The following is a 21163-nucleotide window of genomic DNA, read 5'->3' as shown; positions in this document are numbered from 1 at the left end:
ATGCAAAATATTTATTTTATATAAACATTTAAAAATCATGAGACGAAACACATGAGGAGAGTTTAAAAATTTATTTTTTATACACTTTTTTTTTTGTATTTTTTTGTTCTTTTTTAACCATTTATTATTTGCTTATTTAATAAGGGGGTTGAGGACAAAGGGAGAGGTCACTGTATTTTTATAAAAATGTCCCTCATTCCTTTTTTTTTTTTGTCTTGCACACTCACTCGTTCCTTCTTTCTGATTTAGACACTATGTGTCCCCGTCCGCTCAAATTAAAAATAGCAAAAAGGGGGGAAAAAAAATAAAACAAGCACATTCAGTCTTGCCAGAGGTGAATAAAAACAAAATCTTTTTTTCCATTCTTGGAGCAGGTGGAGGGTATATACATATGTATGATCCCACAGGAGGATCAGATGGGGGCGCTCTGCTCAGACTCCGTTTCAAAAGTCACCCTGTCAATTTCCAGGAGGGTGGAATGGAATCTGCTGCGGAGGATGAGCCACTGATGAGAGCAGAGAGAGAAAAAAAAAAAAAAAAAAACAACAAATTAATTATTTTAAAAAATAAATAAAATCTTGGGTAACGTGTCAGCACACAGCCTTATATTAAACAACAAATTTGTATAATTATCCGATTTCTGTAATGGAAAACAGAATGGTAGATTTTCTCTTGTGCAGAAAACTCACCCTGAGGTGGTCCAATGTAGGTGTAGTGCTGGTGGGGCCCCTGTTGGGGTGGGGGAGGTCCATGCTGGGGGCCAGAACCCTGCTGAGGGGGAGGTGGCGGGGCATGAAGCAACATCACAGGTGGTGGGCCGTGACCTCCAGAGTGGTGAGGACCCGAGAGAGCACCTTGAACATGGGCCTGAAAGAATGAGAAGAAAAAATAAAATAAAATTGGATTAGTTGCCAAAAATGAATACAATTATACATTATATATATATATATATATATATATATATATATATATATATATATATATATATATATATATATATATATATATATATATATATATAAAAAAAACACAATTAACAAATAACTATATTTGAAAATATATCAATACATTTATTCCTGTGATTTTAAAGCTAAATTTTCAGCATCATTACTCCAGTCTTCAGTGTCACATGATCCTTCAGAAATCATTCTAATATTATGATTTGCTGCTCAATTACCCATTTTGATTGGTGCTCGAATTTAAAGGATTTTTGTGAGTAGAAAAATAATAACCCTTTTGAATAATTTCAGGGTATCTGCATGTATCAGCATTTCAAATTTATTACTTTTTAAATAAAATTTAATATATCTCAAAAAAAAAAAAATCAATTTCATCGACTTTTTTTTTTGCTAATTTAATGCCAGGGTACTGCAATACAATGTATAAATTTATATTACGTTTTTTAAAGAAAAACAAATATTAATACTGCACTGTAATGATATAATTTATCTTAATTCACTTTTATGCATTAGACCAGGGGTTTTCAAAGACAGTGGGCAAATAAGGCAGCATTTTTCAGGTAAGTCTAGCCAAGTATTGAAGTAAGAAATACTACAGAAATTGAAGTCATCATAAAAAGAAAGAAAAACTTTTGGTGTTTGATTACAATTATTTTGGTGCTATTATGTGCAGCAGAGTGAACGACACTTGGGTTTACTGTATGTGCTTTACTTGTGGATGGTTTTCCGCTGCTTGCAAACAGACTATTTTGAGGAGACAGCTGATTGCCTTTTATTTGCCGCTCTGAGTGCACTCTGCTCTGCAGGCTGTTAATCCAAAGTAAATTATCAATACTATCATGTTTTATTGAAGTAAATACATTATAATTGGCTAAAACACAAGCGCAGGTTACTTTACTTCCTGAACAAGTGCGCACCAGAGTCCAAGTTGCTTTCATATTCACGTGAACACGCCACAGTTCGAGTGCAACCGAGCTCAGACCACCTCCTTCAGGTAGTCTCGGGTTCGGTACCCCGGTGCGCACCCGGATTCAAACGACATCTTTCACATTAGTGATTTTTCATACAAACCATGCCCCGTTTCGAACTAAACTGCCAGTGTGAAAGCCCCCTTAGACTGAATGCACAGATCCAATATAATAACTGATGTGTATCCGGTTTTCTCCCAACCGTTTATGTTCAATTACGACATAACTGACTGTGTTTCTGTGAATACTCAAGTCGGGCACTGACATATAAGTGTGTGCATTTGATCAGTAAAGCGCAGGAGAACTGAATTAGGTGCTCGAGCTCTGATAGACAGCTTTATTTTATTTTTAAATAATGCAGCCTTGGTGATCACAAGACAATTTTAAAAACTAAACTTGACTGGTAGTGTATATAAATATTTATTTTTTCCCTTTTTTAGAATAAGCCGCGCAGAAAAAAATAATTGCCGTGCAGAGAACAGATCATGTGTGGGGAAATCCATTTGATTGTAGTAGTTTAAATGAGAAATAATTGCAGTGCTCTGGACAACCGCTATAGAGTTATTGTCGCTATAGAGTTAGAACCGGTGAATGCTGTTTACAGGTTTCATAGAAAGAGAACGATTGAGCGCGTGTGAGCGGGCGTGGCCCTGAGCCAAATCAGTCACGGTTAGAATACTGTCATGTTTGTGGACTAAATACATCAATACGAGAGGCAACGCGAAACAAAAAGAAATGTGAAATAAAACGTCATGTTTTAATGAAAAGTGGCGGAAATAATGGATGATGGGCACAGAATGCTAACAAAACTCTGAGACATTTACAATCACACACCCACCACAGGTGTAGCTTGCGTGATATACCTCAGTTTAAATAGATTTTTGTGTGTGTGGTGGTGGTGTGGGTTTCAGGGATGTTTAGATAACTATAAAAGAGTTAACGTTCACTTTTCTTAAAAATATTTAGCTAACAGATCTGTTTAAATGCTTCAGTTTGTTTTCACTATATAATATATTAAAATAAATGGAAGCATAATACTGTATAATACATAATATAATACTGTATATCAGTTTAAATAATACTTAAATATTATATTATATTATATTATATTATAATGTAAGCATAATAAAAAATTGATCTCACAAGGGGATTGTTTAGAGCTCATTGCCATGAAAAATCTTGTAACCTCCTGGTATATAAAATCTGGGAAATTCATAAGCAATAAACATGTAATTTTGATGGTTTAACACTGTGTTGCTAATAATTTACTGTACAAAAACACATTATGGTTATCCCAAACCATCATTGTAACTGCTCATATTATATTATTATAAAGAATTGAACTGTCCTGCAGGAGGACAGAAATTATTTTTTAATAGAATTTTTTGGTAAAGACTGGTACAGTTAAAGGCAGGGTAGGTAAGAAATTTTGTTCCAAATTTGTTTAAACTTTCTATATATATACATGCATAATTAAAATGTAAGAACTCTGATAAAAAGAGTATAAAAATCGAGTGACTCTAGACCGTTTAATCTGTATTAAACACAGCTCATTATTTCCATCCGGGACGAAACATAGGATTGGCTTAGGCGGCTGTCACTCTCTCGCAACCATGGCAACCACCCTTTTGCCACACATGACCTGCCCACTTGCGCGCGCACGTTTGATTTGGGGAATCCAAGAGGCATGGATCCTAGGAATACCAAAACAATGGCAGAGAAACAGCAAGCTAAATTCACAGTATCGGCCTATGCAGTTAGTGAAGGCAAACCAGGCAAAAAAAGGAAGACAGTAACAGTACAAGAAAAGGCAATGAACAAAAAGTCTTTGGATAAACAAAGAAATAAAACGCGAGTTAATATCGGCGTGGCTTTCCAGCGATGGCGAGAACTGAGGGAACTCAAGGGGCTGAAAAGTGACTCCTTGATGGCTTTATTTCTGCTGGACAGGTAAATCTTTCTTTTTGTATTTTGATCATACATATTTTTTTGTTTATTTTTTCATGAAGCATGTGTCATTAGCACACGTAGCTGCGTAATATAGCTAACATAACATTACTTAGCGAGCCGTAGTAGAGACGATAAATAATGATAGCTATAGTGTTGAATTGTGCATAATTTTACCCTCTGTCTAACTCTTTTACCATGTTCACCTGTAAGTTTACCTGCACGTTTTTTTTTCGCCTTTGTTTTGTTTTTATATTCTCTACCTATGTTTACTGATGTCTTTATCTTGTATCTGTGTGTGTCGTACACACTTTGTTGTATGTGTGTGTTATTATTTTGTGTCTGCAATGCAGTTGTGAGTTGATATTTGAGTGTATGTTACTCTGTTGATCTGTAGAACAACGTATATGTTATGAATCTTACACGAAATTCATCTTCATCACAGTGTAAATGATGGTAATGGAAAAACGTGTATCATGCAACCTGTTTTTAGCTTTGCCTTATAGATAGCTCGTTAGCGAATCAAAAAATATATATTTTAAACTTTACCAATATCAATATGCTAGCTTGATAGTGAGTACTAAAATACATCTTGTTTGTTTATCTTCATAATTATAAAGTTATTTTTATTACATGTGATTCTGACATGATGTCACTACATGCCGTGCTCCTTCCTCTCCGCTCGTCTCAGGTAAATAATGCGTCTTCCAGCTCAGTGGTCGGAGTCACACGTTCATGCGTTTTGGGGGCGTGGCTTTGGAAGGAGCCCAGAAGGGAGGGGGTGGAGTGAATGGAAATAATGAGCTGTCTTTAAAACAGTCGTGAGAGGTCTACAGACACTCGATTTTTATACTTTCTTTTTCAGAGTACTTACATTTTAATTATGTATTGATATATAAATAAAGTTTAAACAAATTTTGAAAAAAAGTTTTTTATACATTTTTTTGCCTACCCTGCCTTTAATACAGCAATGTGAAAAATCTCAAGTAACCTAAAATTAACCTAAATGCTTAATTTAGTGACTAAACTGCTTGTTTTCAAACATATTATTTAATATATCACTAAGTTACATGAAGGGTCAAATAAAATAGAAACGGCACATTAAAGTTAAATGTTACAGTTGCATGATAAAACTATTTTTTGTGTGTGTTCACGTTCATTGTACAGGTCTGATATAAAGTATGTTTTTGCTCAAAATGTGCACTCAACAGAGAAAAGTTTTGCTCAGCAAGAAAAAAAAAAATTAGAGGGAACATTGCTCATCACTTAATGTTTAATCCTCATGCTGAGAATGGGATAAACAAAAATAAATTAGGTGACTGAAATTCATACAAAGCTGACATGCACTGTTGAGAAATGCGACTACGGATGTGAAAGTGTTTTTGTGTGTGGTTATGGTCATCACCTGTGTCAGCTGTCCTAGAGAAGAGTACGGGTGAGGCAGGGGCTGGTGTCCCGGCAGGCTGTAGCCCTGGAGGGAGTAGGAGGCCTGTGGGGAGCTGTGTCCTGGAGGCAGGTTAGGGGGTGTGGGGGCTGACAGCGGCCCAGAGTGGTACAAAGACTGAGGCTGAGGACCAGACTGACCGGACTAGAAAAAGACAATCAAAACAGAACATATTTAGTATAATTACCAAAGGCATCAGAAACTTATGGGGTTCTTTTGTATGAATGAACTTTATAACAAAAGATTGTGTAATAGGTGTGTAGTTGCTATTGATTGGCAGGTGGATGTACCTGTCCTGGACTGGGGGCGGGGTGTTGAGGGGGTGGCTGGCTGCCTGTGGGGGTGCTGGAGGGCTGAGGATGATGGATGGATCCAGAGTGATGAGAGAATGACTGCGGAGCTGAAACGAAGAAAAATGTATATAGTTGACAACATAAAAAACAAGTAACTAAATCAATCCATTCCAAAAAATTTTTATTAAATGCTTACCATACATCCCCTGCTGAGGGGCTGGCGGTCCTTCATTCTGACCAGGGTACTGTGGGCCTGGGGGACCCAGTGTCTGTGGGTGACCTCCTGATCCGAGCATTCGTGGTCCACCCTGGAGCATAGAGTACACCTAAGACAGATAAAGAAAGAAACAAACAACAGGGGAATTTTTTAGCTAAGGTGACCACCTACAAAACAAAATCGCATTCAAAACCAAAATCAACTTGTTTAATTGAAATACTAGAAGTATTTGTTCTACCGGAAACGTGAAGGCTGGTACCTGTCCAGGGTAGTGGGGCATTGCTGATATGACCTGGTTGTACTGCAGATATGAGGGAGGGTAAGGAGACGCCACCAGAGGAGGTCCTGCTGCTGATGCCGCGGCCTGGAGCATAGGGGGCGCTGAAGAGCTGTGGTCAGGACGAGGAGTCACTACAGAACCTGAGAAACAGGAGGTGGAAGTAACACATGAGTAATAGTATGCAACACTTTTCATGAGTAGAGTGCAAAATTGGGCCTGAAAGTCTTATTTTAACTTTATTGGTAACACTTTACAATAAGGTTCATTAGTTAAACATTAGTTAATGTATTAACTAACCACGAGCAATACATTTGTTACTGTATTTACTAATCTTTGTTAATGTTAGTTAATGAAAATAATTTCATTGTTCATGTTAGTTCTTAGTACATTAACTAATGTTAACAAGATTTTAATCATGTATTAGTAAATGTTGAAATTAACATTAATAAAGATTAATAAATGCTGTACAAGTGCAGTTCATTATTAGTTCATGTTAACTAATGTAGTTAACTAATGAACCTTATTGTAAAGTGTTACCACATTATTGTTATTATTATTGATAATATAATATTGTTTTATAATATATTGTAATATTACAATATATGAAATGTAGTTTTAAAATGCAACATTCAAAATGAGTTTTAGGCCCTATTTTTGTTATTAATATTAATAATAATACATTTAAATTAAGAGTTTAAAAACCTTTAAAGTAGCTTTAAAAAGGCCATATTGTTGATTTTTATAATAAAATCATAATACAATAATATTAATATTAATAATAATAATAATAATAATAATAATTATTATTATTATTATTATTATTATTCATCTTATGTACCAATGTATCAGCCAATAAAAGCAATTATTAATACTACTACTACAAATAATAGTAAAGTTATATCAATTAATATTAATACATTAATGCTTCATTGATTGTACTAATATTGTAAGCATTACCTTTTGTTCTTGGGTACTTCCCTTGACCGACAGTTGTCATTTGATACGGGTACATCTGAGGTGCCTAGAAAGGAGAGAGAGAAAAAAAAAAAAGTACATATATAATCTGTGTTGCAAACAAAAAGTTTTAGAATATTTTCCAAAATTATCCAAGAGCAGCAGGGATAGACACCTGTACAGAGTGACCCTGTATCTGGATAGGTGAGACATAGCTCAGGTACTGGGTGTTGTAAATGGCTCCCTGGCCTGGTGGGGGCTGCAACACCACCGTGGGGCTGGGCGGAGTTGGCCGTGGCGGGGTGGGAGTGGCCGAGGGCTTCACCTGCAAAATGGACATGACACACTGGCTTGGCACATTTAGCTTTTCAACAATGGTATAAAAGAAACTAAACAGTTAAAATGAATGCTCTCACCATGCTGAGAGGAGCCTTGGTGGGGTTGAACTCTTTGGCGTTGGGGTTGAGTGTAGATTTCTTCACCTGACTGAATTGGAAAGAATTTGAAATGCATTAATAGACTTTATATAGTATTACAAGTAGTTAACAAATGTGATTAGTAAATCAATTAAGCCCAATATTCTGAAATGTTCTACTTACTCAGTCATGCCCTCTGATCTCTCACCGGCCTCTGGTTTGCCCTCCTCACTGCCTGGGGTCCTTGCGGGTTGGGGCGTCCCTGCCGTTTGCCCTTCTGCAGTTGGGTTTTGCATGGCAGTGCCAGACAGGGCAGAGGGTGCAGAGATGGGTGTGGTTGGTGGAGGGGTGGTGGTCGCCGCCCCCTCTGCATTTGTCTCTCTACTTCTCTCCTCTGCTGCAAGCTCTGCAGTCAGAGTTGTGGGCGGGGCTGTTTTAGCTTCTGTAGGAGGGGTGGGGTCTGTTTGTGTATTGTGGGAGGGGTTTGTTTGAGGAGAGTCAGTGGCCAAAGTTTTGGGGCTGGAACTAGAACTAGAACTAGATGGAAGCTAAAAATCAGAGAGGGGAAAAATTTGTTTTAAAAAAAGTACTATGGTTTTCCTTATAGTTATGCAAAAAAGTTGACATAAAAACATGGCCAATGTAGTACGTCTGGATTACAATCATACTATATTTAACATACTTTTTACAGGTAGTTAAATTCAACCCCATTTCCAGAAAAGTCATGACATTTTGTAAAATGCAATAAAACCAAGAATCTGCGATTTGTTAATTCTCTTTAAACTTTAACTGACCAAAGTACAAATTTACAATGTCTCTACTGACTAAAATAACTGTATTTTGTGAATAAATAGAATATTAAACTGTTAAACTGTTTTGAAACAGTCCACAATAAGCAGGTGAATTGATAGGTAATAGGTGAAGGTCGTGATTGGGTATAAAATGAGCTCTCAGTCTTTGGGTCATGGTTCACCATTTTCTGCCGAATATCATAAGAAAATGCAACTAATCTGTTACAAAAGGAGAAAGCTATACAGTACATCTGTTCAATGCAGAGAGTTCTTTGAGCCCGAGCTCATCTCAGATTGTCCAAAAGACAGTGGAAATGAGTGCTGTGGTCAGATGAGTCCACCTTTTAGCATGTTTTTGAGAAAAACAGGTACTGAGTTCTTAGTTCCAAAAACGAAAGGGACCATCCAGTCTTTTATCAGCGACACCTGTCATGGTATGGGGTGCATCAGTGCAAATGTGTGAAGGTACCATTGACACAAGCATATATTGGGATCGTACAGAGACATACTTCCATCAGGATGACATCTTTCCTGGGAAGCAACACATCTAGGCTTCATTTTGCACATTCTCCAACAGAGTGGCCATGTTTTACACCGTAAAGAGGATGAGCTTGACTGCCTGCAGTCCATATTGGTCTCTTATTGAAAATATAGGACCCATCATGAAAAAGGAGAATCAGACAACGATGACCACAGACTTGAGCAGTGGTCTTGTCTCAGGCAAGATTGGGCAGAAATTCCACTTGCAAGACTGCAACCAGTTACTATTAGGGGTGGGAAATATCACAGGGTACCTCACGATACTATCACGATACATGGCTCACGATAACGATAATATCACAATACGGCGATTCTGTGATAATCGATATATTGCTAGACAATCCTATAATGATACATCACGATATCTGTCTAACTATGAAAACAAAATGCCAGTAAAAAAAAAAAAAAAAAAAAAAAAAAAAAAAAAGGTTAAGTGCAGGTTCTCTCTCTTTATTAAAGTCCAAACTGTTAGAAAACAGCACAAAAAGTTTTCCAGTCTGAAAAACATTTTATGCTTATACTTTTATGCTTATAACCTTTTATGCTTATACTAAGTTACCAAACTCTTTAATTTAAACCTGGGAACATCTCAGTGTTTACCAGCTTCCTTAAAATAATCCTGGGAATAATGTTGTCAAAGGTACAGACTTTGGCAACTTTGAAAATGTTAAAATGTGACTATACCAGCATAGCCTAGCATTTGAGCACTGTTGAGCGGATTCATAAACATGTCTGATTGGCCATTATGTGTTCACGCGCTCAATATATACGTCTGTGATTGGCTACAATGGTCAACGCTTCCAAAACATAGTAAATACAGGGAGTGCAGAATTATTAGGCAAGTTGATTTTCTGATCATATTTTTTTCCCAAGCACATTTTACCAATTCCAATCCACATCAATCTTAATAACTACTATTAATATTGTTTTTAATCATTTATAAGTGATATATAATTGTTCATGAAGGCTGGAAATGAAAAATGCCTTATATTCAGGTGTGCAGAATTATTAGGCAAGTTTTCTTTTACAGGCAAAATGAGCCAAAAAAGAGATTTAACTCAGACTGAAAAGTCAAAAATTATTAAATACTCATGAGAAGGACGCAATACTAATGCAATACTAGAAATTGCAAAGTTAAAGCATGACCAAGGGACAGCAAAATGCTCATTGGGTCAGCGGGGTCATACAAAAACAGCTGGAAAAGAAAAGACACGTTAACAGCAAAATAATTAAGAATTAAGGTGAAGAATTAAGTGTGAAACCATCAGGAACCCTTTAGTCTCCAGCGCCACCATTTTCCAGAACTGCAACCTACCTGGAGTCTCCAGAAGTGCAAGGTCTCAGGATCTCAGAGACTTAGGTTAGCTAAAGAATCCTAAAAAATGACCCGCACTTGATAAGAATCACAAGCTGAAGTGTTATAAAATACATGAAGACTGGGTTTTTATAGGCCTTATAAACAGACAGCTTGAGAATGACTCCTGAAGGACCAGCACCACATCCTCTTGTACCACTGTTTGAAGAATTTATCTTCCAGAATCTGGCAGTAAGTTTTGGAAGATCATTTTTAGTCCATCTCTGCAAGACAGACATTTCAGGATAAGAGATGGACTAAGTGAACTCAAACACCTTACTGCCAGATTCTGGATAAATTCTTCAAACAGTGGTACAAGAGGATGTGGTGCTGGTCCATCAGGAGTCATTCTCAAGCTGTCTGTCTATAAGCCCTATTAAAACCCAGTCTTCATGTATTTTATAACACTTCAGCTTGTGATTCTTATCAAGTGCAGGTCATTTTTTAGGATTCTTTAGCTAACCTAAGTCTCTGAGATCCTAACACCTTGCACTTCTGGAGACTCCAGGTAGGTTGCAGTTCTGGAAAATGGTGGCGCTGGAGACTAAAGGGTTCCTGATGGTTTCACACTTAATTCTTAATTATTTTGCAGTTAACATGTGTCTTTTCTTTTCCACCTGTTTTTGTCTGACCCCGCTGACCCAATGAGCATTTTGCTGTCCCTTGGTCATGCTTTAACTTTGCAATTTCTAGTATTGCATTAGTATTGCGTCCTTCTCATGAGTATTTAATAATTTTTGACTTTTCAGTCTGAGTTAAATCTCTTTTTTGGCTCATTTTGCCTGTAAAAGAAAACTTGCCTAATAATTCTGCACACCTGAATATAAGGCATTTTTCATTTTCAGCCTTCATGAACAATTATATATCACTTATAAATGATTAAAAACAATATTAATAGTAGTTATTAAGATTGATGTGGATTGGAATTGGTAAAATGTGCTTGGGAAAAAAATATGATCAGAAAATCAACTTGCCTAATAATTCTGCACTCCCTGTAGACATCTTTGACACTCTTCATCGAGTGCTTACAGATTCACACAGGAGCGTTTGAAAGCAGGCGTCTATCAGCAGATCCCTAATATATCCGCTGATAGACGCCTGCTTTCATACACTCCAGAGTGTGTATATGTGTAAGTGCTCGGTGAAGAACGTCAAAGATGTCTACGTTTGTCACATCAATGGTATAAAAGCCTAAGTGCGTCCAGATTTGGAACTTAACAGTGACATCTATTATTTTACTCACACTGCTGTCTGCCATCCCGTTAAAAACCTCTTTTTCTTATGCTAGTTAACTTATGTTCACGTTTCCCTCATTCCCTCATGTGTTGAGCGCCGGCTTGAAGTAGCGACACTGGGAGCAGGGAAATTTATAGCACCTTGTTTTATTAATTAAAATATAGATATTTGGCACCAGCGTATCGATTCTCGTATTGCACAGAGAAGGACGACGATATTGATATTTTGTCCCACCCCTAGTTACTATCCTCGGTTCCCAAATGATTAAAAAGTGTAGTTAAAAAGAAAGGTGATGTGGTAAACTTGTCTCTCTCCAAACTTTTTTGAGTGTGTTGCAGCCATCAAATCAAAATTTGTTTGTATTTACAAAATACACTTCAGTTGGTTAAGAAAAACATTGGAAATATTTTCTTTGTACTTTTGTCAGTTAAATAAAGGTTAAACAGAATTAACAAACCAGATTCTTAATTGTATTGCATTTTACAAAATGTCCAAACAAAAGTTGTATTTACGCATTCAAAATAAGTACCTACTCATGAGTATTCAATTTCAGATGCAGCCTATGACACACTCACCCTAAAATCATTACCAAACCGGCGAAGCTCCTCGATTTGTGATCTCTGGCCTGGAGAGGCTATGAAGAGAGAGAAGAACATTTATTGACTAAATGACAAGTGCATGTAATGAAGTTAACAAGAGTAACATAACTACAGGTTTACCTTTGCTGCTTTTTCCCTCCTGTGGACTAGCTAGACTCTCTGTCCTTTCCTTTGACAGAATTTCATTCACTGAAGTGAAAAGAAGAGTTAGATTGTCAGACACATGTATGAATGAAGTGTGTAACCACTCAAATTTATAACATCTCACCATCTACAGGGAACAGAGGGGTGGGGCCAGTGGGTTTCGGGGTCACCATGGTAACTGAAGAGGTATCCATGAAGGGAGAAGAAGTAGCAAGAGGAGAGTCCTGGGAAGGAGCATCTGGTTTAGGGGAACGAGAGACTGGAGAGAGACACAGAGAAAAAAGGTAAAATGTTACATTTAAAAAAAAAACAAAAAAAAACAAGGGAACAGAGGATAGAAATTTATTCATACAATAAATGTATATTAACACACATGCATATATATACACATATACATACATATACATTTTTTAAAGTGTTTTTCTTCCATAACTAATAAACTAGATAAACGCATTAAAATGATTAATGCATTTAAAGCACCCGCCCCAGACCTACGTAGGTCATTTCATATTTATGGCCTGTAATATTTGGACTACTGTAGAATGCATTTTTAGATTTTCTTAGCATCGTAAGTAACTGAAACAAGTACCATTTAATTAAATGTAATGAAACACTAAATTTACTAAATTTGCATTAGTAAAGTAATATGTTAAAAAAAAATTGTATTATTGCAGTTGATAAATATGTAGCCATTACTAAGCCAGTGTAAAATATGAAAACAAAACAACAAAACAAAACCAGGATAACATTAACCCAGGTTTAAAGATGACATTGGGTTAACAATTTCAAATGACAAAAGCCCATAAAGCTCGGCTGGACATCATAAGCTTGTGTGTGGGTGGGTGTGCATATGTATGCATATTAACCTGTAGGGGAGGAGTGAGAATTTGAGGTACGCAGGTTTCTGTTGTTCTGCCCAGGCCTTTGAGACTTGGGTGACATTCTAGATGACACTATGAGAGATTAATGCAATGCTCATCAGTAACACAGAGGGCAGTAACCATCTAAAAACATTCAAAGCGACAGGTACACAAAACTTACCTCCATTGACAGGCCGAGCCGAGTCTGAGAGAGACTGTGGGTGTGAGAGCGAATGTGGGAGTGTGTGTGGGGAAGGAGGGCTAGAGTGACCTGGCTCTGAGGGGCGGGGTTGAGTAGGTGGGCTGCTCTGTGATTGGTGTGTAGAGAATCCTCCTCTGACAGACAGAGGGCTGCTCCTATCAGTGGGAGGAATGGGCACACCACTACCGGAGGGGAGGGGTCTTGGGGAGGAGCTTGAGGGGCCAGGTCTATTTGTTCGATTAGGCAGGGTGGATACAGCTCCTCTTTCGCCCCTTCCAGAAACTCCCATTTCTCGCTCCCTTGCTCTCTGGGGTAGAGGAATGTACTTGCCCTCCCTAAAATAAAGACAGCAATGATCATCAGTATACTACAGACAAAGACTACATAAGATAACAGCGTGGGAAAGGAAGAAGAAACTGTGTCAAACCTGCTTCCAGCACTGGAGAACCCAGGGCTATCCCTTCCTCTTTCTCGTTCTCCTCCATCACGGTCCCTGTCGCGGACCACAGCACTGTATTTGTCTTCCTCGGTTCGTCCTTCATCATTCTCCAGGGCTACCCGGTGACGATACTGTGAACTAGCTTCAATCTCATTGGCCAATCGTGCGGCTCGAGCTTCTCGCTGCCTGAAGCCTTCAGAACTGCCCCGCTCCAGAGGAACCCTATGAGAGAAAGGTACCAGAAATCAGGAGCCTGCAGAATGTAAAACAGCACTGCTTTTGACTTTAAATGTGCATTTGAAGGGGGTGGATTCTGGAATCCACTGCCGCTTCAATATATGTCTTTTGAGTGATTTATAATAGAAAGTTATTAATCAACATATATCCTTCAGAATATTAAATTATTTGAATGACTTCTTCAGTGTATGTTAAAGCATTTATTTTCCTTTTCCTCTCCAAACACTAGAGAATAATGATGTCTGTACCTCTCACTGAGAGAAAAACCTATCAGTATGTTTTGGGAATCTTTCCTGTATATAGTTAAAGCTTGGGCAAACTTCAACCTTAAAGAAGCCGTGAATCATGTGTATCTTTGTATGTGCACAGGTCTTGTATTGGTACTGACGGACAACTGGCATTCTACTTGAGACCTGCCGGCGCCTTTCACGACCTAGAAAGTCACATTGTACCTAAATCCAGGGTCCGAGCATCAGAATCGTGATGGATGGAGACACTTCTGACCAGGGGCGCTGCTAGCAATTTTGGGCTCTATGAAAGAATATGAGGTTGGGGCCCCTACCGCACCCATTCCGCACCAAACATACAAGTCAACCTAGCTATCCAAAATCTTTGTCTGCAATTTAATAATAATGACCTATTACTTTTGCTATTGTTTTTGACCTCTAGGTATCAGTATTTAGTCAGAGACCATGGCTATAGCACTAGCAGATGATTTATTATACAAATGTAAATGTAATAGAATACAGTACAGTAATCAAATATTCATATTCATACATTCTTATACAAAACCACTTGTTTAGTCAAAAGGAGGTCCATATTTTAAAGCTCTTTCTAACTTGCACTCAGCCATAAAATAACAGTTCTTGTAAGTATTAATTATAGCATTTGTTACAATAAGGATATAATTGCAGGCAAGACCATTTTTTTTTTTTTTATAGCATTTGTTATGAAAATAGCAACACAGTTAGAAACTATAGCTACAACATGCCACAGTTGTAACAAATCTATTCCCTTAACAGATTATCTATTATTAATTCTACAAATAGTCAAAATTTGCCACAATAAATACAATAGAACGTGATAAATTCTAGTAAATGTGGTCTTCATGAGTTTAAAAAGCTTGCAGGATGATATTTTCCCCTCTTTTCATCAGTCATTTTAGTGAACCGTTTTAGATCGTGTTCGCCTTTCTCCGTAGCGTTTTCCAATCCTCAATAGAATCCAAATGGGTTGCACATTTTATCATCAGCGTTGCATAGGAACGGCTCGTGCAAATCTTAACACTTTTGGAGCGTGCTGGTGAACGCGCCTACAGTGATTTGCACACCACTCATGAAAAAATTAAACAATTGGGCTTCAGTCATAGTCATATTGCACAGACAATTGATCCGTTCAGTTCGTACAGCTTATAAAAGCTCCGAACGCGCAAATATACAATGAATTAATCGCCTGATTATTCTACGTTTCGGTGTGGGCATTCAGAGTACCGGCAACATGTGAGAAGCACTGACTGTTACTACTAATAAAACTGATCTCTGGGGACCCCAAAAGTGCGTGGGCCCTTAGAATCGTCCTAACGTTTCCCCCCTTAGCAGCGCCCCTGCTTCTGACTATCAGTCCATGTGTGGAAAATTACTAATTTGTCCATTTTTCTTAGCCTATCAGAATGGTTTAACCTGAAATAATAACATAGTTGGTGCAGAGCGGCCTACAAACTGATGCTGAAGCTGACTTCAGCAAACTATTCTTCAGTAAAATTCTCTTCAAATAAATTTTTTTAAACTGACTGTGTGATGATCACATGTGGTCTTTGGATCTTTAACTGTAAAATTCCCCTATACAGTGCTCACATTTATTTAATTAAATCATATCCTAGTGAGGTTTATAAATATTCCTGTTTTTTTGTTCTATCCCCACATTTAAGAGAACGTAAACAAAATCATTAAATAATTATTTTAAGAGAATTATTATATTACAAAATTATTTTAAGAGGCAAGACTTTATGGACTTAAATGCATTCAAACTGAATTTAAGACATTTAGACTTTAGGAAAGCGTGGGAATCCTGTTTAAAATGACAAAAGGCTTTTCCATTTCCAACTTTAAATGTCATAGAAAAAACAAAAACAAAAAAAAAAAACACCTAAAGCTGACAGGACATCAACGTACGTGTACATGGAGAGACTGGAGTCATAGGTGGACTTCACCCCATAGGTCTCCTCATTAAAACGGAACATCTCGCTGGCATCCCAGCCATTAGACTGAAAGTGAGAAACGGAGCTTCAATCATGTGAAACCTCCACCCAAGAATACACTAATTTGTAATCATATTGGATTGTATATACACAAGCATGTGGGTGGAACTCACTGCATCTGCATCTAGGTCAAAATTCTCTCCGTTGCTATCACCTCCATCCCACCTTTGAAGGACCTTCTCTTTGTGGTCACCGTTTACTCTTGTTGAGCCGATTGCAGAATCTGTAAAAGTGTCTGAAAACACAAACACAGACAAAGCACTTTAAATATATTTCCATTTCTTACAACACCACAAAAGCGTACCTCTGTGCACACACCTCGGATAGCGTAGTTGAGATCCACATCTTTGCAGATCATAGTGACAAGGTCACTAGGGCCAAAGATCATGGTGTCTGTGATCTCTTCTCTCCTGGGATGGACAGGTGTGCCGCCGCCACCACCGCCTCCATCTCCTTCCTCATTTTTGACCTTGTGCACCGCATCCACTGCCAGCTCACACTAAACACACACATGTTACATATAATGAGGCCTTGTTCAGAAAAATACTTAAAATAAATTAGGGCTGCACGATTTATTGCACGCTACGAAAAACACGTTTAAAGGCGATTCTTAGTGCAATTATGAAATCGCAAAAGATGCGATTATTTTTTTTTTTTATGCGCAGCTTGTCAATGAAGTATGACTCCAAATGCTAACCCATCTGAAAAAGCAACACACGTCAAACATCTTTCCAGACATGAGAAGCATCAACATCTTGTACAACAAAAGACAACATTTAATAACATGTTTTTACTCCAAACTCACTTCATAACGACAACTGAGCATCCTTCTGTGAGATGATGAGCTTTTTAGTCATGTTTAATCAAAGTGTTTTAATCTTTTGTTTATTCAGCTACAGCAATATGACGCGTTATCTTCTGCGACAGGGCATATTTGGAGTTTCTGTGCAAGAGCACCCTCGGGCTTTCACATGGAGAAGCATTTACTACCTGCGCAGGACAGATTTTTCAGTGCCCATGCCCGGCCACTCCCGCCAAAAAATGTGTTATATTGTCCAGCTCCTGCCCGCGACATTCGTGTTTTGTCCTTCTCCCGTCCGCAAAATCCCGCATAAAAAAAGTAGCTTATATAGATTTTTGTCCGTATATCCATGAAATAAGTTATGTCGTCACAACATCCCAGCATAAATGCTTCCGATAAAATATTTGTTATTAAAGCATCAACATTCACAAACCACAGTTAGTTTTAACTGAAAAGTAAGCTGCTGCATGCACACATACACGGTTTGGTATGGCAGGATGCGCGCAAAGAGCACTCCCTTTATAATGACTAAAAAGCTGACATCTCAGTTCATCGCGATCCCACAAAGCTCTGTTATAACACAATGAATATATGAACAATGAATCTTTCACGTTTACACTTCGTGTGTTATAATAATAGGATTCATGAGCGCGCATAAAAACTCTGGCGTTTTAAGCGATGAGAGGATTCTAACAAACACATGGTTGTGTTGCGTCTCAGAAATCAACAGATGTGTCTGTAATTGGCTACATTGCTCAACACTGCAAACACAAGCTGTAAATAGAATCTCGCATATGCTTGCGACTGTAAATCGTTTTTATTTTATATTAGTTATTCTTGTTGCTTTTTTGCAATATATGAATAACAATTTATTCGTTTTTAGATATTTTATGTTTAGATATGTCTATTTTGCGGGAGTTCCGCCAATCATTTGATTCTTCCGCAACCCGCACACTAACAGTATCTCATCAAATCTTGGCCCGCGCCGCACTCTGTTGCGTTGGGTCCTGTTGGGTTGCAGGTCTCTACCGTACAGCTCCGACAAGCTGCGCATAAAATAATCGCAGCCTTTGCCAAATTGTGCGCGGTTTAATCATGATAAATTGTGCAACCCTAAAATAAATAAAATCAAATTTGGAAAAAACAAATCTGAACTGGGTGAACAAAGCCTGAGATTCTAGAATTCAGGCTGTCAAATAACAGTTAAAAACAGCAGCTTTGAGCGCAAGATTCAGAAAGCAGGATCAATGCAGATGTGTCCGTCAGAAGATTTGGAGGGACAAACTTACACGTGAGCTTAATGTCTTGAAGATCCCCTCATATACACTGCCGTTCTTCACCATAACATCACATCTGGAGCCCTGAGGGAAAGATTGCATATGCATGTCATGTATTTAAACTGTTGCTTCATGTTCAGAATTTTCATTTTTGAGGGAACTAACCCTTTAATGCTGAAAAGGGCGCTGGGGCCAACTAGGGAGCCTCAAAATTACTTAAAAATATTTCAAATAATCCAAAACAATCATTATAAAATAAAAAAAAAAAGAGATCTCTTATTTGAATTCACCTCCTGAACAACTGTTTTTTTTGTTTTTTTTGAAGAACCAAGCTGTCTAGAAAAATTTGGATAGCCCAAGTTTAAAAGTGTGATTTCTAGACATAAAAACCATGTAGATTAATAAAATTGTACAATGGGCATTTTTATAACAAACATACATTTTCCAGTTATGCCAAGCTCTAAAACATTTTATCAGGTAGAAACCGAGTAAGAAAAATTATCTAATAAAAATCACAAACATCGGGAGAAGTCAATATTGTTGAATATTGTTTGTAACCTTTAAAGTCAAAAAGGTCCAGAACATTATCAAAGAAGGGTGTTTTTCAACAGCCAAAGAATAAACCATTTATTTCATGCCAAAACTCACCACCACGGCTGTGAGAAAGTGGAGCATCCTGGAGTTGTTGTACACACCCTCAAACACCTAAAAATAGTACATATAAATATTTACTTGGTCATTTGGTGGTCCGAAAAACGCTGTGCAATATTCAGAGAACACTGACTAAGACATTTTGATTTTGTAATATTGAAATGGGAAATTATGGTTAAAAAAAAAAAAAATGCATAAGAATTTACATACAGGGGGTGACTGTGAGGGAGTCTTCACAGAGTTTCTGTTTCTAAAGGAAAAAAAAGATAAAAGATAAAACAGTCGTTAGTAAATATTAATAGACAAACAACAATTGACAAACAGAATTGAATAAAAACAATAAATATAAATAAAGTGTGCATGTAAATAATAATCGACAGAATATTAATAGATCATCTGATCCACAAACAAATAATTTGTACCATGCAAAACATTAGGAACCACAACAAAAAAACAACAACAACAACAACAACAAAAAACACACATGACAATAACTCAGTTCGGGATATGAAGTGTTTACTGTACACATGAGCTGTATCAAATGTTCGGGAACGCGCCCAAATTTGCCCAGGACGTGAAACAGCCCCGGTACTGCAGGCGCTGCTGTTACATGTGTGGACAACAATTACAACACCGCGAAGCGCGTGGTAAAACAAAAGGACAATCATACACGAGTAACAAAATAACGATCGGATTGAATCGGACTGCGCATCATGACAAAATATTATTTAGCAAAGCGAATGCGTAAACAATGGCAAACAAGGCGCGTGTTTTAATTACGACAGACCGCAAAGCGGGTTAGCGGACCAGGCTAACAACACAAGCAAATGCCGAATCGAAGACAAGACAAACAGCTTGACATTAACGTGCGCAAATGGACATATTTCGTGCCTCTCGTCGCAATCGATCTAACCGCTAATCAAATACGAGTGTTTGTACTTTTTTGTCATATGCATCCCGGCTCTTCTTTGAAGGCGTCGGTAAAATGGCTCAAGTTGAAAGTCGAACACAATACTGAATCATATGGGATCGGAAAACAACAACAAAACACTGCTGATCCCTTCCCACGACCCGCCTCCGAAAGCAGCCATAAGCTGAAAAATATGGCAATCAATTAAAACCTGAACTCCATTGGTTGACAATATTCTTTATGGGCGGATGTGAACAGTTTACGACAATCCTATCAATCATTGGCCCAAAATTGTGTCAATCAAACATGCTTCGCGGCGATTGGCTAGTTCTCCTGCTAATTTAACAAGGCTCGAAATGATTGGTGTTCAATGGACTGTATTAAATATGCGCTTTGGGCACGCCCACTTTGACCGGTAGGCCTCGTGTTAAAATGACAATCCGCGGAGTTTCCTGAGCGTGGCAGCCCAACGTGTGCGTTACCTTCCCGGGGTGGGTCTGTTAGAGTTACTCCCTGGAACCGATGAAGCCATTGACCCTGAAGTTCCGTTGGATGTTTTGCGGCCACCGGGTCCAGGCTGCTGTTAAAATGCATAATGATTGTTAAACACTGACAAAAATTAAGTATTAATCACATTAACGTATATTAAGATCAAGGCTAGCAGGTTTACTAGCATGTTACGTTAAAAATGAAAGTGTGGAAGCTTAAGGAAAACGACAATAATTGGACCATAAAAGCTATTATGAGTTTTAATATCCTCGATTGAAGACTGTATAAATTATACAAACTGATTGCGATTTTCAGATGTGGTACTCACGTTCTGTCGGCGAAAAGACATATTAGCCGCTAACCGAGTTGCCCGCTAAATTCCCCTTGTTGCCGATGACAAGCTAGGTGGACTAGCCTGCCTGCGGTGTTATTTTTGTTGTTTTCCGCAGCGTTCTCAGATCCGCACGAGCGCGATCTCCGTTACAGCCCGAAATCCAGTTCAGTCCGATATTCTGTTACGAACGAACACGAAGAGATAATGAGCCTTACGATTCTATTAAATATTACCGGCACCACGTCTCGTGAATTAGCCAGCGATAAACGCGAAGGCTGTTTTTTCAAAAACCCTTGATTGTCATTGGACAACGTAGCGCGATGACGCAATGGCGCACAAGACCCGTATCACGTAGACAGACGCACGTAAAGCGTGCTTCGTAAAAGATTCGCTTATACTTTTAAGAAAAGTGATCTATCTATCTATCTATCTATCTATCTATCTATCTATCTATCTATCTATCTATATGTCTATCTCTGTCTATCTGTCCATCTATCTATCTGTCTATCTATCATCTATCTATCTATCTATCTATCTATCTATCATAATTACACAAACACAAC

At 37.9% G+C, this 21163-nt stretch overlaps 1 protein-coding gene across 4 annotated transcripts; it reads right to left on the bottom strand.

Moving 5' to 3' along the window:
* Positions 1-56: 56 nt before the first annotated feature.
* Positions 57-20911, bottom strand: atxn2l (ataxin 2-like). 4 transcript variants are annotated; one of them, XM_048208307.1, is made up of 24 exons: positions 20595-20911; positions 20260-20354; positions 19078-19117; positions 18865-18921; positions 18229-18300; positions 16456-16636; positions 16251-16372; positions 16052-16143; positions 13632-13865; positions 13184-13539; positions 13009-13095; positions 12267-12401; positions 12119-12187; positions 11975-12033; positions 7662-8026; positions 7479-7548; positions 7238-7387; positions 7066-7129; positions 6067-6248; positions 5808-5937; positions 5609-5718; positions 5280-5462; positions 690-867; positions 57-505 (listed from the first exon to the last, which is right to left on the bottom strand). In XM_048208307.1, the coding sequence occupies exons 1-24, from the start codon at positions 20613-20615 to the stop codon at positions 459-461; spliced, it is 3099 nt and encodes a 1032-aa protein (XP_048064264.1). In that variant the 5' UTR covers positions 20616-20911; the 3' UTR covers positions 57-458. The 4 variants fall into 4 exon arrangements, with proteins under 4 accessions (XP_048064264.1, XP_048064257.1, XP_048064269.1 ...); XM_048208300.1 differs by having other exon boundaries at positions 20260-20357; positions 20595-20910; XM_048208312.1 differs by having other exon boundaries at positions 6088-6248; positions 20260-20357; positions 20595-20909.
* Positions 20912-21163: the final 252 nt, after the last annotated feature.

This window comes from Megalobrama amblycephala, linkage group LG1, assembly GCF_018812025.1.
Source record: "Megalobrama amblycephala isolate DHTTF-2021 linkage group LG1, ASM1881202v1, whole genome shotgun sequence".
Taxonomy (NCBI): Eukaryota; Metazoa; Chordata; class Actinopteri; order Cypriniformes; family Xenocyprididae; genus Megalobrama; species Megalobrama amblycephala.
The sequence above is the reverse complement of the archived record's forward strand: the minus strand, read 5'-3'. Positions and strand labels throughout refer to the sequence as shown.